At 46.9% G+C, this 17862-nt stretch overlaps 1 protein-coding gene across 5 annotated transcripts in view; it reads right to left on the reverse strand.

Annotated features, from left to right (window-relative positions):
• The window catches only part of EPRS1 (glutamyl-prolyl-tRNA synthetase 1), a 147918-nt gene that overhangs the window by 98860 nt on the left and 31196 nt on the right, over window positions 1–17862 (reverse strand). For all 5 annotated transcript variants that reach the window (XM_056568365.1, XM_056568366.1, XM_056568361.1 and 2 more), the window contains exons 5-8: window positions 6964–7079; window positions 5688–5782; window positions 5353–5479; window positions 3631–3823 (exon numbers count right to left, since the gene is read on the reverse strand). In XM_056568365.1, the coding sequence (XP_056424340.1) occupies window positions 3631–3823; window positions 5353–5479; window positions 5688–5782; window positions 6964–7079 (531 nt within the window). The remainder of the gene's footprint in view (window positions 1–3630; window positions 3824–5352; window positions 5480–5687; window positions 5783–6963; window positions 7080–17862) is intronic.

Consider the following 17862-nt stretch of genomic DNA (forward strand, 5'->3'; position numbering starts at 1 on the left):
TAATATTATATATAAAAAGCTTTTTCCTGGATAACCCCTTTAATGGCTCCGTAACTATCTGTACCTATCCATGCACAAATACCATTTCAGGCAATTTGAGCTTCCGAAATTGTATTTGTGCATCGGAAGGTCCAATCGTGGTGTGAATGCAGCCTTACTGTGCAGTACTTGTGTCATACTTACTTGTCCAAAGAATATAAAAAAAAGGTTGTTTTACCAATAAGATAGGAGATAAGTGTATGAGCGAAAAGTAGAGTGGTGGGATTAGTCTCTAGGGCAGTGTTTTTCAACCAGGGTGCCTCCAGCTGTTGCAAAACTACAACTCCCAGCATGCCCGGACAGCCAACGGCTGTCCGGGCATGCTGGGAGTTGTAGTTTTGCAACAGCTGGAGGCACCCTGGTTGGGAAACACTGCTCTAGGGACCCACAGCAATTTCAAGAACAGTGTCCAGAGTTGGAATAGGGCAGCAGACACAGATGCGCATTGACATTTCTACCCCTGACTATAAGACTAAGGGTGCATGCAAACCACGTTTTATGCTATACGGTTCCCGTATACGGTTTCAAGTTAAAAACCGTACAGAAAACCGTAGGCATTGACTAACATTGTAAACCGTATGTCAAACGCATCATTCGGTTTAGTCAGTTTTTCGTCATACGGTTTTGTCCGTTTTTTTTTTTACCCGTACCAAAAGCCGTAGCCTATAAAGTTTTTTGGGTCCAGGGGAAAAAACTGCATCATATCGCGTCGGTCCCGGTGCTCATCAACGGCCGGGACCCACGGCTAATACCGCACATCGCCGATCGCGGCGATGTGCGGTATTAACCCTTTAGAATCGCCGGTCAAAGCTGACTGCCGCTTCTAAAGTGAAAGTGACCCGGCTGCTCAGTCGGGCTGTTCGGGACCGCCGCGGTGAAATCGCGGCGTCCCGAACAGCTTGCAGGACACCGGGAGGGCCCTTACCTGCCTTCTCGGTGTCCGATCGGCGAATGACTGCTCCGTGCCTGAGATCCAGGCAGGAGCAGTCAAGCGCCGATAACACTGATCACAGGCGTGTTAATACACGCCTGTGATCTGTGTAGAAGATCAGTGTGTGCAGTGTTATAGGTCCCTATGGGACCAATAACACTGCAAAAAAAAAAAAAGTTAAACAAAAAAAAGTGTTAATAAAGGTCATTTAACCCCTTCCCTAATAAAAGTTTGAATCACCCCCTTTTCCCATAAAAAAAAGAAAACAGTGTAAAAAAAAATAAAAAATAAATAAACATATGTGGTATCGCCGCGTGCGTAAATGTCCGAACTATAAAAATATATCATTAATTAAAACGCACGGTCAATGGCGTACGCGCAAAAAAATTCCAAAGTCAAAAAAAGCGCATTTTTGGTCACTTTTTATACCATTAAAAAATTGAAAGGGTTATGATTTTTAAAAGGTATGGAGGAAAAAACGAAAGTGCAAAAACTGAAAAACCTTGCGTCCTTAAGGGGTTAAGGACCAAGGACGTACAGGTACGTCCTTGGTCCTGCTCCCGTGATATAACGCGGGGTTACACGGTAACCCCGCATCATATCACGGCGGGCCCGGCGTCATAGTGAAGCCGGGACCCGCCGCTAATAACGCAAAGCACCGATCGCGGCACCGCGCGCTATTAACCCTTTAGCTGCGCGCTCAGAGCTGAGCCGCGTGGCTAAAAGTGAAAGTAAAAGCTGCCGGTTAATTCAGTGGGCTGTTCGGGATAGCCGCGGCGAAATCGCCGCATCCCGAACAGCTTACAGGACAGCGGGAGGGCCCCTACCTGCCTCCTCGCTGTCCGATCGCCGAATGACTGCTCAGTGCCTGAGATCCAGGCATGAGCAGTCAAGCGGCAGAATCATCGATCACTGGTTCCCTATGAGAAACCATTGATCAATGATGAAGATCAGAGTGTGCAGTGTTATAGGTCCCTATGGGATAACAATGATCAGTGTGTGCAGTGTTATAGGTTCCTATGGGACCTATAACACTGCAAAAAAAAAGTGGAAAAAAAGTGAATAAAGATCATTTAACTCCTCCCCTATTAAAAGTTTGAATCACCCCCCTTTTCCCATAAAAAAAAAAAAAACAGTGTAAATAAAAATAAACATATATGGTATCACTGCGTGCGGAAATGTCCAAATTATAAAAATATACCATTAATTAAACCGCTCGGTCAATGGCGTATGCGCAAAAAAATTCCAAAGTCCAAAATAGTGCATTTTTGGTCACTTTTTATATCATTTAAAAATGAATAAAAAGTGATCAATAAGTCCCATCAATGCAAAAATGGTACCGTTAAAAACTTCAGATCACGGCGCAAAAAATGAGCCCTCATACCGCCCCATACACGGAAAAATAAAAAAGTTATAGGGGTCAGAAGATGACAATTTTAAACGTATTAATTTTCCTGCATGTAGTTATGATTCTTTCCAGAAGTCCGACAAAATCAAACCTATATAAGTAGGGTTTCATTTTAATCGTATGGACCTACAGAATAAAGATAAGGTGTCATTTTTACCGAAAAATGTACTACGTAGAAACGAAAGCCCCCAAAAGTTACAAAACTGCGTTTTTTTTTTCAATTTTGTCGCACAATGATTTTTTTTTCCGTTTCACCGTACATTTTTGGGCAAAATGACTGACGTCATTACAAAGTAGAATTGGTGGTGCAAAAAATAAGCCATCATATGGATTTTTAGGTGCAAAATTGAAAGAGTTATGCTTTTTTTAAGGCAAGGAGCAAAAAACGAAAATGCAAAAACGGAAAAAACCCCGGTCCTTAAGGGGTTAAACTTCTATTTGAGCTCACCATGGTTCACGGCAGTTGGACACAGTTATCCCCTACCATGGGGATAGGGGATACATTTTGTTGTTAGGAAAACCTCTAAAATGTGTACCTATCATTTAAAAACAAACACCATTTAAACATGTCAAAAGGTTTAAACGGTCAAGATCTCCCTGCCGAGACTCCCACCGATCATGAGAGCAAACAGAGAAGCATGCGGTAGTGCACTTCACTACACGGCAACTTCGTCCTGCGGCCTCATTGTAAGTCTATGGGGCCATCCAGAGAAGATGGCTGCCGGTTGCTGAGAGATGATTCATGAATAATTTAAAGGGGTACTCTGCTGCCCCAGCGTTCGGAACATTTTGTTCTGAACGCTTGGAGCGGGGTCATGACATCATGGCCACGCCACCTCAATGCAAGTCTATGGGAGGGGCGAAACGCCCACTTCCATAGACTTGCATCGAGGGGGCGTGGTTTGACGGCACAAGGGGGCGTGGCTGTGATGTCAAGACCCCCCTACTGCTCGCCCAGCGTTCTAAAGGAACGCCGGGTGCTTTACAGAGATCCCAGCTGCAGGACCCCCGCAATCAGACATCTTCTTTCCTATTCTCTGGAGAGCGGATAAGATGTTTAGGGGCGGAGTACCCCTTTAAGTCTTGTATGCGTCTCCACGCTCATTCTCCTGTGCTGAGACCCCGACCGACACGTGTTTGCGATTTGTAAGAAGTTTTTCTAAATGACTGGGACCAAGTGCCTAATCCCTAGCGACATATAGAGAGCACTTCATCTGTTCTTAACCCTTGCGACATCTTCGATTGTCCTTACTGTTGTTCCTGTGTTTTGACTCTATCCTCTGTTCACGTTCAGCCTTCATCTGGTCAGCAGGGGTATCGTCCACGTAAGCCTTTCCCTCTCGAATGAGTTTCTCTGCATATTCTATAATCCTCTCAAAGTGATCTGATGTGTACGTGAACTGGTCGGGTTTGATCTGAAGCATTGAGACGTCTTCCAGAATAACCTGAGAACAGACGACAAAGACCAGACATGTCAGAGCCAACAACTAAAACCCAGGGCACTACCCCCGGGGCACAAGATCCCTTTTGGGATAAACTCTTAAAATTTAACTTTTATTGAGTAAATTATAAAACATATATGAAGTGACAAAAAGGTTAAGTAACTATAAATTGGGGATAAACCCCTTATGAGCAGTGTACAGTGGTCCCTCAAGTTACAATATGAATTGGTTCCAGGACGACCATTGTATGTTGAAACCATTGTATGTTGAGACCAGAACTCTAATTTCGTTCTGAAGCCCCAAAAGGTCATCAAAAATAGGAAAAGGTGAGGAATAAAGAAAAATAAGTAGATAACTAAGAGATAAAGCAAATCCTTACATATTAAAGTAAGAAAGATCTGCTGGGAGCTGTATCTCTCTGTCTATGTCAGTGTTTCCCAACCAGGGTGTCTCCAGCTGTGGCAAAACTACAACTCCCAGCATGGCCGGACAGATGTTGGCTGTCCGGGCATGCTGGGAGTTGTAGTTTTGCAACAGCTGGAGGCACCCGAGTCGGCAAACAATGGTCTATGTAGAGGACTGGAGCTTCTTCAGGGTCCTATACGGTACACACAGTGTCCCAAATGGAGCCACCCTTACTTGGTGTCCAAAGGAGCCGCTAACCCTGGCATAGGTAAGGAGTAGTACAGAACTTGTAGTTCCTCTCTGTACTGTAGGGGGCGCTACCAGACACCAGTCAGTGCATGCACTTCAGTAATACAGGTGATTTACCAGTAAAATGCCCATTCTTATTGGTCAGATCTTCCAGCCATTGACACGTTTTAAAGATCTGGTCTGTCTGTAGCATTGAATGTTGTGTCTGGTTTCAAGTTACAATGGTCCAGAAAAGACCATTATATGTTAAAAGTATTGTATGTTGAGGTCATTGTAAGTTGAATGATCACTGTATAGGGAACTGCAGTTTCCCTTGTTGCTGGACCACTGTGACACAATTTAAAACCACTGTAATTTGCCCCCCTCTATTAGTTTTGGTGCTTTAGTCCCGTCCTCAGGAGGACATATAGGCAAGCACCCTATATATTCTCCTGAGGACGGTGCCAAAACTAGTAGAGAACGGGCAAGTTACAGTGGTTTTAAATTGTGTCACAGTGGTCCAGCAACAAGGGAAACTGCAGTTCCCTATACACTCCTCATAAGGGGTTTATCCCCAATTTATGGTTACTTCTGGTTCTGTGACACTGAGTTTTTAACCTTTTGTCACTTCATATGTTTTATAATTTACTCAATGAAAGTTACATTTTAAGGGAGTTTTTCCCAAAAGGGATCTTGTGCCCCGGGCCTAGTGCCCTGAGTTTTGGTAAATTGCATTATAAGGTGGCCGCTGGCTCCCTAAGGGGATCCTTGTGGTTGCTTGCAATGTAACTACTAATATTACTGTTGTGAATGTGAGGACAGCAGCACTGCGACATACCCGTTTGGTAATACTGGATTCTGAAAACCGGGAATGCAGCAAAAACGTTCTTTTCAATTACCTTCTCAAAGTCTTCCTTCTCTTTCTCAGGGTTTGTGTCATCGAACCTCATGATCAACTTCCCCTTGAAGTTCACCTGGTAATGCTGATTGAGAAGAGCGGCCTTCGCATGCCCGATGTGCAGGTATCTGAGGACACAACCACATATCACCACCATGTGCCAGGTCTCACGCTTTATTTATTTATTTTTAAATTCTGCGCTATTTAAAAAGCAACAAAACAACAAAAAACAAACAGAAACTTTGCTCACTTGTTACAATCGTCAATAAAAAGGAGACAAAACCTCTGACACATCTTTTACTTGCAGGGAGAGAACTCCTATCAGTCCTTACTCACCCGCTGGCCTCTGGAGGGAACCTCACTACAACTTTTCCCATCTCTGCCCCTGGGAGCTCAACAAACTTTCCAACATCTTGTTTCTTCTCAGGAGGCTAAAAAGAAGGAAAATAAACAATTTAGTGAGAATCAAAATCAGAAGAAAGTTCTTAGGGCTCATTGACCGTTCTGGTGAAAATGTGCGATTGCGATTTATAGAGGAAAAGATTAAAATTTCGATATGATAAATATATGTCCAATATCACCCATTTCATTTCTATCCTCCAATATCATATCACCCCAATGTCATTTGAACCCCCCCCCCCCCCCCAATGTCATTTGAATCCCCCCCATGGTCACATCCCCCAATGTCATTTGAATCCCCCCCCCCCAATGTCATTTGAATCCCCCCCATGGTCACATCCCCCCTAATGTCATTTGAATCCCCCCCAATGTCACGTCTAACCCCCAATGTCATGTCTAACCCCCAATGTCACATTTCAATTTCATGTCAAATTTCCCCCATTAATGTTGTTCCAGGGAACAGGGAAGCATAAAAAAAAAAAATAAACTAGCCCTGGTCCCCCATAGGTCTGCCGCAGATCCCGTTCTCCTCCATGCAGTCCGGTGACATATGGGACTTACAGGACCTTCCTGACTGGCCTGATACTGCTGGGGCCACTGATTGGCTAAGCGGGAAAGGTCATGGAACCAGTTGGTATCTTCTCTGTGCTTCTGACGACCAAGACCGCACACAGGGGTGTATGGGATCTGCAGTAGACCTATGGGGACCGGGGCTAGGTGAGCATCAGGATTTTTAGGTTTCCCCGCTCCCCTATTATTACTAAGGACAGTGTTTCCGAACCAGGATGCCTTCAGCTGTTGTAAAACTAAAGAAATTTTACAACAGCTGGAGGCACCTGGTTGGGAAACACTGACTTAGCATTCATCCCAATAAAGTCAATGAGCCTGCAAGGATTTATGATGGCCTCCTTTTTTGACAGGTTGCAGACACAATGCCCAATGTGAGACAAATTTTTTTATAAATAAATAAATGATTACGTGAAAAGGCTGACAGTCATACCAAGGTAAGCAAAAAATGGATGACTTAGAGATATAAGGTAAAGCAGTGACTATGGAGACAGGGGCTGTTCTGGAAGCTCTTCCAGTAATCCCAATGAACACTACAGTCATTTTCTTTTGCCCCTATATAAACATATTATTGTGATAATAAGGACGTAAATTTGTCCAGACAAGCGCTCTGAATCTGGGAGTTTTGGGTCACTGATTCACTTACCGCCGCTACACTAAGCTTTCCCCGGCTCGGGACTGTAGGCTCCAGGAACGTGTACCAGCGCTTGACATTGACGGCAGCTTTGTTGTTCTTTATCTGTTCCTGCCACAAAGCGCTGTCTGCACGAGGGAACAAAACACGTCATGTCAAATCTTACTCCAAGAGCGAGAAGAAGACAGAACTACAAATAGTATCAGGACAAAGAAACAAATGCGCACACACAATCTATTGCAACCACACTTCAAAGCAATTTGCCATTCAGGATTCTAAGAAATCTGGGTGGAAAACACATATATATATAGTAAATTTGAGTAGCCGTATTAGTCCAGTGATGATTATATCTTTTTAACAGGCAGGGTCCAGCCCCAAGACAGGGGGCCTATTAATACCATTGTTAGGCGGTAATTTAAAGGGGTATTCCAGGAAAAAGGAGATTTTTTAACACTTACCGTAAAATCTCTTTCTCGAAGGATCCATTGGGGGACACAGACCATGGGTGTATCTTGCTGTCTCTAGGAGGTGTGACACTATGGTAATAAAAAAAGTCAGCTCCTCCCAGCAGGATATACCCGCCTTCAGGCTCTGAGCTAGTCAGTTTAAGTTCCAGAGCAATAGGAGGAAACCAATAGGGCAAAGAAAACCCAAAACTGTCCGAGAACCAGAAGAAAAAACATAACTGAACACACCCTCGGACAGAGAACCAAAGGAAAAACCCAAAAAGGGCGGGAGCTGTGTCCCCCAATGGATCCTTCGAGAGAGAGATTTTACAGTAAGTGTTAAAAAATCTCCTTTTCTCGATCGGCTCCATTGGGGAACACAGACCGTGGGACGAACCAAAGCCGTCCCTTGGGTGGGCAGATACGTAATCTGGCAGACGGTCGATCCACTGCCGCCTACAACACTTTACGACCCAGACTAGCATCAGCCGATGCGAAAGTATAAACCCGGTAAAACCTCGAGAAAGTGTGCAAAGACGACCAGGTAGACGCCTTACAAATATGCGAGGCCGAGGCCCTATTCTGGAGAGCCCAGGATGCCCCAACAGAACGGGTAGAATGAGCCACAACCCTGAAAGGAGGAATCTTCCCCTTACAGCGATAGGCTTCCGCAATGGCGAACTGAATCCACCGAGAAATGGTGGCCTTGGAAGCAGGTTGTCTCTTGCGACGACCTTCCGTAAGGGCGAAAAAGGAATCACACTGATGAAACGAAGAAGTGATGGAGAGATAAGACCGAACAGCCCAAAACTACATCCAGCTTGAGTAGTAAGCGCTCCATAGGATGAGAAGGAGCCGGACAAAAGGACGGGAGGACAATGTCCTCATTGAGATGAAAGGCCGAGACCACCTTAGGCAAAAAGGAAGGAACTGGCCGGAAAGCGACCGGTTCTGGTGGATCACCAGAAACGGAGAACAGCGGGAAAGAACTGCCAGTTCAGACACCCTCCGGATGGAGGTGATAGCAACAAGAAACGCCACTTTCCAAGAAAGGAGGCGGAGAGACACCTCTCTAAGGGGCTCAAAGGGTTCACCCTGGAGGGCACTCAGAACCAAATTCAAGTCCCAAGGGGGAGAAGGTGACCGATAAGGAGGAACAGTGTGCGCCACTCCTTGCAGGAAGGTCCGGACATGAGAAATAGAAACCAGGGGCCGAAACCTGACCTTTAACCCCTTAAGGACCGGGGTTTTTCCGTTTTTGCATTTCCGTTTTTTGCTCCTTGCCTTTAAAAAATCATAACTCTTTCAATTTTGCACCTAAAAATCCATATGATGGCTTATTTTTTGCGCCACCAATTCTACTTTGTAATGACGTCAGTCATTTTGCCCAAAAATCTACGGTGAAACGGGAAAAAACCCGCTGTTTTGTAACTTTTGGGGGCTTCCGTTTCTACGTAGTACATTTTTCGGTATAAATTACACCTGATATTTATTCTGTAGGTCCATACGATTAAAATGATACCCTACTTATATAGGTTTGATTTTGTCGGACTTCTGGAAAAAATCATAACTACATGCTGGAAAATTTATACGTTTAAAATTGTCATCTTCCGACCCCTATAACTTTTTTATTTTTCCGTGTATGGGGCGGTATGAGGGCTCATTTTTTGCGCCGTGATCTGAAGTTTTTAACGGTACCATTTTTGCATTGATAGGACTTATTGACTTATAGGACTTTTTATTCATTTTTAAATGATATAAAAAGTGACCAAAAATGCACTATTTTGGACTTTGGAATTTTTTTGCGCGCACGCCATTGACGAGCGGTTTAATTAATGACATTTTTATAATTCGGACATTTCCGCACGCGGTGATACCATATATGTTTATTTTTATTTACACTTTTTTTTTATTGGAAAAGGGGGGTGATTCAAACTTTTAATAGGGGAGGAGTTAAATGATCGTTATTCACTTTTTTTTTCGCAGTGTTAGAGGTCCCATAGGGACCTATAACACTGCACACACTGATCTTCTATGCTGATCACTGGTTTCTCATAAGAAACCAGTGATCAACGATTCTGCCGCATGACTGCTCATGCCTGGATCTCAGGCACTGAGCAGTCATTCGGCGATCGGACAGCGAGGAGGCAGGAAGGGGCCCTCCCGCTGTACTGTCAGCTGTTCGGGATGCCGCGATTAGCCGCGGCTATCCCGAACAGCCCGACTGAGCTAGCCGGGAACTTTCGCTGAGCCGCGCGGCTAAAGGGTTAATAGCGCGCGGCACCGCGATCGGTGCGGGTCCCAGCTTCACTATGACGCCGGGCCCGCCGTGATATGACGCCGGGTTACTGTGTAATTCGCATGGAGGAGGGCTTACGAGCCTAGAGCACGGTGTGAATGACTTGTGAAGAGAACCCGCAGGCCCTCAAAACCGCGGTCTCAACCGCCACTCCAACAAATGCAGCGACTGTAAATTGGGGTGGCAAGAAGACCCTGAGAGAGTAGGTCCGGGCAGAGCGGAAGGCGCAGAGGAGCGTCGCCCAGGAGCCTGACTACTTTGGCGTACCACGACCTTCGGGGCCAATCTGGAGCTACCAGAAAGGCAAGGACGTCATCTGCCTTGAGCTTCCTCCACACCCTAGGAAGGAGAGGAAGAGGAGGGAACAGATAAGGTAGGGCGAACCCCGCCCAAGGAATCACTAGGGCGTCCACGGCCAGAGCCTGAGGGTCCCGGGTCGCGAAGAGGTCCACGTCCGGAAGCCCCAAATGTCGCAGCTGCGCGAAGTCCTCCGGATGAAGAGACCACTTGCCGGGGTCGGGTGAGGACCGACTGAGGAAGTCCGCTTCCCAGTTTAACACCCCTGGAATGTGAAATGCCGAAATGGCCGGAACCTTACTCTCCGCCCAGTTCAGAATCTTTGTCACCTCGGCCATGGCTGCCGAGCTGCGAGCACCGCCCTGACGATTATGTACGCCACGGCCGTGGCGTTGTCCGATTGAACGCGGACAGGACGAGACTGAAGACAGGACTCCCAATGAAGAAGACAAAGAAGAATCGCCCGTAATTCCAATATGTTTATCGGAAAAAGGGTCTCCAGGGGAGACCAGAGTCCCTGGACCTACCAATCCCTATACGCGCCGCCCCAGCCCGACGGGCTGGCAACAGTTGTATCAACCTGCCAAAGAAGGGAAAGAAATGACCGCCCTTGGAGAAGAAGGGGGGAGCGGAGCCACCAGAGCAGAGACTGACGGACCCTGCGAGGGAGAACAATCTGACGATCGAGGGACAGAGAAGACCTGTTCCATCGAGAGAGAATCACCAGTTGAAGGGGGCGGTAATGGAACTGGGCAAAGGGTACGGCCTCCATAGTTGCCACCACCCGACCCAGGACTTCCATACAAGTGCAGATGGAGACTGATACCTGGGTCCGAAGGGAGCGGACCCCCAACCAGAATGCCAGACGTTTGTCCGGCGGAAGACAAATGCGGGCAGAGGCCGTCGAATCGAAGTCCCAGGAAGGTTTGAGACTGGGTAGGAAAGAAGACTGACTTGTCCCGGTTGACCATTCAGCACGATGAAAGGATACTTCTGGATAGACATCCGAAGATCCTGGGTCCTCTAAGTGAAAGGTGTCTCTTATGGCTGTCAATGAGTTCACCATTGCAATTGAGTCCGAGCGGTCCTCTGAGTCAGATGCCGGCTCGAAAGCCTCGTCCACCAGTTCACCAGTGGAAGTGAATGAATAGAGGCAGTCCTGGAGGGGAGCGACCCTGACCGGGTACACAGCTCTGGCGTGGCAGAGCGGCGATTCCGAGAACGTCCACTGGAGGAGCGACGTTTGTGCCCAGATGACAGGGGGGGCGGGACCCACGAGGGGAACGCCCACGTCTATCTGAAGACTCAATGGAAGAGTCAGACGAGGCACCCCTAGTACGCTTGTGAGAGCGTGAAGCATGAGGAGACAAGGAGCAGGCCCTCTCAGAGGTCCTGCACAGGGGAGACCCCTTCAGGGCAGACACCACTACCCGGGAGGCCTCAGCCACCGAACGGGAGACTTGGATCAAGTCAGCCATATACTGGGTCAGGGAGAAACCCAGGGTGGTGGAGCGGCTGAACCCACCGGGACCGAAAGGGCATCAGGGGGTGCCAGGGGGTCTGGGGGAGCAGTGGAGCAGGCAGGGCAAGTGGGCTCGGAAGAGCCAGGCATTTTGGTACTACAGTGTTGACAGACCAAAAAAGTCTATGAATCCTGGCAGCTGCAGAGAGGAGAACAGCTCCATGCAGCTAGAGTGAGAAAGGGACGGCCAATGGTAGAGGGGGGCGTGCCTGCAGCAGAGGCACTAACTAGTTGGCCCCCCCTCTGACTGAAATTCGCGCCAACGGCGCTGATTGGAGGCTGATGCGCGCCTCAGAAGAGCTCCGACAGCCCTGTAGGCGGAGCTAAAACCAGGCCGAGAAGGAGCTGGAATAGCGCCCGCTCTTTGTCCTGAACGCATATGTCATTCGCATATGCGCTCAGGGGAACAGAGTGGGCGATAAATACGCGGGCAGAGACTGCCGGAGAAAACGAAAGTAAGCCGGCACTGAGAGCGCCCGGCTCGTAGCAGCGCCGCGGCTGTCAGCTGCATGTAAGGCGCTGCCGGCGACAATGAAAGTAAGCCGGCCCGTACTAGCGTCGCGGCTGTAAGCCGCATATAAGGCGCTGTTCAACGTAACACACTACACACACACAGTGCCAAACATAACATACATGCCCCCTCAGAGCGCCACTGCTCCCCCAGAATAAAGTCCTCAATAAAAGTCCATTCCCAGTAAGCCAGCCCAACCTGAAAAGGTGGGCCAAAAAAGGGGGTCTCCAACAGTTGCAAGTCCAATTACCTGAGGAGAAAGAGGGAAAGTACTTAGCTCAGTCAGAAGAACTCACCTAATGAAGTCTTCAGTGAAGTCTTCAGTCAGCTTTAGTTACCTGCATCACGCCTGATTGCTATGCGCGAGCGAGGCGAGCAAGAAAATAGGGGGACCCGGACCCATGAGGTACCACCCAGGCGCTGACCGTTGGCGAGGGGGGATTAACAGTGCATATACGCAATGTCTATGCCCCCTTACTCGCAATGGGGAAACAGTGAACCGCAGTTCCTGAGTCCCCACCTGAAAACGGAAAAGAAAGGGAATAAAAAAACTAACATCCCTATACTAGGAAAAAAAAAAAAAAAAACAGAAGACCTGGACAGGAGAATCCAGACCATGTCCACCTCCTTCAGACACTAAGCTTAACCCCTTAAGGACGGAGCCCATTTTCACCTCTAGGACGAAGCCCTTTTTTGCAAATCTGACCACTGTCACTTTAAACATTAATAACTCTGGAATGCTTTTAGTTATCATTCTGATTCTGAGATTGTTTTTTCGTGACATATTCTACTTTAACTTAGTGGTAAAATTTTGTGGTAACTTGCATCATTTCTTGGTGAAAAATTCCAAAATTTGATGAAAAAATTTAAAAATTTTCATTTTTCTAACTTTGAAGCTCTCTGCTTGTAAGGAAAATGGATATTCCAAATATTTTTTTTTTGGATTCACATATACAATATGTCTACTTTATGTTTGCATCATAAAAGTGACGGGTTTTTACTTTTGGAAGACACCAGAGGGCTTCAAAGTTCAGCAGCAATTTTCCAATTTTTCACAAAATTTTCAAACTCGCAATTTTTCAGGGACCAGTTCAGGTTTGAAGTGGATTTGATGGGTCTTCATATTAGAAATACCCCATAAATGACCCCATTATAAAAACTGCACCCCCAGAAGTATTCAAAATGACATTCAGTAAATGTTTTAACCCTTTAGGTGTTTCACAGGAAAAGCAGCAAAGTGAAGGAGAAAATTCAAAATCTTCATTTTTTACACTCGCATGTTCTTGTAGACCCAATTTTTGAATTTTTACAAGGGGTAAAAGGAGAAAATGTATACTTATATTTGTAGCCCAATTTCTCTCGAGTAAGCACATACCTCATATGTCTATGTAAAGTGTTCGGCGGGCGCAGTAGAGGGCTCAGAAGCGAAGGAGCGACAAGGGGATTTTAGAGAGTACGTTTTTCTGAAATGGTTTTTGGGGGGCATGTCACCTTTAGGAAGCCCCTATGGTGCCAGAACAGCAAAAAAAAAAACACATGGCATACCATTTTGGAAACTAGACCCCTTGAGGAACGTAACAAGGGATAAAGTGAGCCTTAATACCCCACAGGTGTTTCACGACTTTTGCATATGTAAAAAAAAAAAAAAAAAAATATGTCACTAAAATGTGGGTTTCGCCCCCAAATTTCACATTTTTGCAAGGGTTAATAGCAGAAAAGACCCCCCCAAAATTTGTAACCCCATCTCTTCTGAGTATGGAGGTACCCCATAAGTGGACCTGAAGTGCACTACGGGCGAACTAGAATGCTCAGAAGGGAAGGAGTCATATTTGGCTTTTTGAGAGCAAATTTTGCACGGGGGGCATGTCGCATTTAGGAAGCCCCTATGGTGCCAGAACAGCAAAATAACCCCCACATGGCATACCATTTTGGAAACTAGACCCCTCACAGAATGTAATGAGGGGTACAGTGAGCATTTACCCCCCACAGGTGTCTGACAGATCTTTGGAACAGTGGGCTGTGCAAAATTTTTCATTTTCACGGACCACTGTTCCAAAGATCCGTCAGACACCTGTGGGGTGTAAATTCTCACTGCACCCCTCATTACATTCCGTGAGGGGTGTAGTTTCCGAAATGGGGTCACATGTGGGTGTGTTTTTTTTTTTTGCGTTTGTCAGAACCGCTGTAACAATCAGCCACCTCTGTGCAAATCACCTCAAATGTACATGGCGCACTCTCCCTTCTGGGCCTTGTTGTGCGCCCCCAGAGCACTTTGCGCCCACATATGGGGTATCTCCGTACTCGGGAGAAATTGTGTTACAAATTTTGGGGGGCGTTTTTCCCTTTTACCTCTTGTGAAAATGAAAAGTATAGGGCAACACCAGCATGTTAGTGTAAAATTTTTTATTTTTTTACACTAACATGCTGGTGTAGACCCCAACTGTTCCTTTTCATAAGGGGTAAAAGGAGAAAAAGCCCCCCAAAATTTGTTAGGCAATTTCTCCCGAGTACGGCGATACCCCATATGTGACCCTATTCTGTTGCCTTGAAATACGACAGGGCTCCAAAGTGAGAGCGCCATGTGCATTTGAGGCATGAATTAGGGACTTGCATAGGGGTGGACATAGGGGTATTCTACGCCAGTGATTCCCAAACAGGGCGCCTCCAGCTGTTGCTAAACTCCCAGCATGCTTGGACAGTCAATTGCTGTCCAGAAATGCTGGGAGTTTTTGTTTTGCAACAGCTGGAGGCTCCATCTTAGAAACACTGCCGTACAATACGTTTTTAATTTTTATTGGAGAAGGGGGGTGGGGGGGCAGTGTACGTGTGTATATGTAGTGTTTTACTCTTTATTTTATGTTAGTGTAGTGTAGTGTTTTTAGGTTACATTCACACTGGCGGCGGATTACACCGAGTCTCCCGCTAGGAGTTTGAGCTGCTTCGGAAAATTTGCCGCATCTCAAATTTGCAGCGGGGAACTCACTGTAATCTGCCGCCAGTGTGAATGTAGCCTGTACATTCACACGGGAGGGGGGGTCAAAACTACAACTCCCAGCATGCACTGACAGACCATGCATGCTGGGAGTTGTAGTTTTGCAACAGCTGGAGGCACACTGGCTGGAAAACCTTGAGTTAGGTTCTATGACCTAACTCAGTATTTTCCAACCAGTGTGCCTCCAACTGTTGCAAAACTGCAACTCCCAGCATGTACTGATTGCGGAAGGGCATGCTGGGAGATGTAGTTATGCAATGGCTGGAGGCACGCAAGTACAACTCCCAGCATGCCAAGACAGCCTTATGCTGTTCCTGAATGCTGGGAGTTGTAGTTTTGCAAGATTTAGAGGGGTTCAAGTTGTAAATCACTGTCCAGTGGTCTCAAAACTGTGGCCCTCCAGATGTTGCAAAACTACAACTCTCAGCATGCCCAGCCAGCAAACTGCTGTCTGGGCATGCTGAGAGTTGTAGTTTTGCAACATCTGGAGGGCTACAGTTTGAGACCACTTAGTGATCTACAACCTGAACCCCTCTAAATATTGCAAAACTACAAGTCCCAGCATGCCCACACAGCAAACAGCTGTCTGGGCATGCTGGGAGTTGTAGTTTTGCAACATCTGGAGGGCCACGGTTTAGAGACCACTGTAAACTGTGGCCCTCCGGATGTTGCTAGGCAACAACTCACCTAGCAGGACCCGGAAGCCGCCGCCGCACGTGGGGGATCCCCGCATGGATGATCGCGATCCGGGATCCAGGTAGGGACCTTCGGCGCCGACCCTCCCTTGACGGTTCCCCCGTTTTGCCCGGACACCGATAGGTGGGCAAAGCGGGGGAACCGAACTTTAACCCCCCCTCCCCCGGTCTGCTATCGGTCGGTCGCTCGGCCGACCAATAGCAGGGATAGGAGGGGTGGCAACCCTGCCACCAAACTCCTATCCCTTTAGGGGGATCTAGGGTGTCTCGGACACCTACGATCCCTCTTATTTTCCGGGTCACCGGGTCACCAGTGACCCGTATGACCCGGAATCGCGCAGATCGCAGGTCTGAATTGACCTGCGATTTGCGCGCATCGCGGTCATGGGGGGGTCTCAGGACCCCCCTCGGCGATGTGCCGGGGATGCCTGCTGTTAGATAGCAGCAGTCATCCAGGTCCGATCACCTCTACCGGTGACGCGGCGCTCCCGGAACCCCGCGACGTACATGTACGTCGCCGCGCGCCAAGTGACACTTCGCTGCGCCGTACATGTACGTCGCTCGTCGTGAAGGGGTTAAACTGATTAGCTCAGAGCCTGAATGCGGGTATATCCTGCTGGGAGGAGCTGACTTTTTTTATTACCATAGTGTCACACCTCCTAGAGACAGCAGCATACACCCACGGTCTGTGTCCCCAAATGGAGTCGATAGAGAAAAACTTTATATATCAAATGGGCTCCAGAAAGTTAAACAGATTTGTAAATTACTTCTATTAAAAAATCTTAATCCTTTCAGTACTTATGAGCTGCTGAAGTTAAGGTTGTTGTTTTCTGTCTAAGTGCTCTCTGATGACACGTGTCTTGGGAACTGTCCAGAGTAGAAGCAAATCCCCATAGCAAACCTCTTCTACTACTGTGCAGTTCCTGAGACAAACAGAGGTGTCAGCAGAGAGCACTGTTGACAGAAAGAAAACAACTCAACTTCAGCAGCTGATAATTATTGAAAGGATTAAGATTTTTTTAATAGAAGTAACTTACAAATCTGTTTAACTTTCTGGAGCCAGTTGGTAAAAAAATTAAATAAAATAAAACAATTTTTTTCTGGAATAGCCCTTTAAAGAAAAATTAAACACAACTTAATTCCTCCATGGCGCAGTACAACTTTTAACCCTATTGTGGGTCTTTGACAATCATTATCATAAAAAATCATAATCCGTATATGATTCCTGTGATTAAAGACATGTCCTTAGGGCAGTATTTCCAAAACCAGTGTGCCTCCAGCTGTTGCAAAACTACAACTCCCAGCATGCCCGGACAGCAATAGGCTGTCCGGGCATGTTGGGAGTTGTAATTTTGAAACAGCTGGGGGCACCCTGGTTGGGAAACACTGCCCTAAGGGTGTATTCGCATGTACAGTATCCTATGCATATCTGATGTGCAGGATTTGAAGCTGCAGATTTCAATGCAAACTAAGTGAATAACGCAGCTTTAAATATGCAGCATTAAATATGTGCAGGAATCTGTATGTGTATACACCCTTAGGGTAGGGTCACATATTATAATTTCCTATTTCACGCTGCGCAGCGGTGCGTTTTCTCCTATGAGCCGACACACAGGGCTACCCGGCAGCAGCCCTGTGTGTGCAATGAGGTTTGGAGGCCTGCGCGCAGACGTGACTGTGACTTGCAGCCCCGCCTCCAAACTTAAGTGCGCACACAGGGCTGCTGCCGGGAGAGCATGAAGAGCATTTCACAGTGCATAGCGGATTTCGCACAGTGTGAAATATGTTGTGTATATGCTATGTGTGGATCTACCCTCATGGTGTATTTACACGTACAGTATCCTGCACATATTTCATGCGAACGATTTAAAGCTGCAAATTTGATGCGGTGTTCAGTCATTTAGTTTACATTAAATTCTGCAGCTTCAAATCCTGTGCATCAAATATGTGCAGGATAATACACTCTTAAAGGGGTACTCTGCCGAAAAACATCTTATCCAAAGAATAGGGGATAAGATGTCTGATCGCGAGGATCCCGCGAGGATTGGGGACCCCCGCAATCTCCAGGCTGGCAGCGACGGCGTGTGGAACACGGAAGCTTGAAGCTTTCGCATTCGTGACACCACGCCACATCCATTCATGTCTTTGG

The sequence above is a fragment of the Hyla sarda genome, chromosome 3 (assembly GCF_029499605.1).
Source record: "Hyla sarda isolate aHylSar1 chromosome 3, aHylSar1.hap1, whole genome shotgun sequence".
In the NCBI taxonomy this organism is placed as follows: Eukaryota; Metazoa; Chordata; class Amphibia; order Anura; family Hylidae; genus Hyla; species Hyla sarda.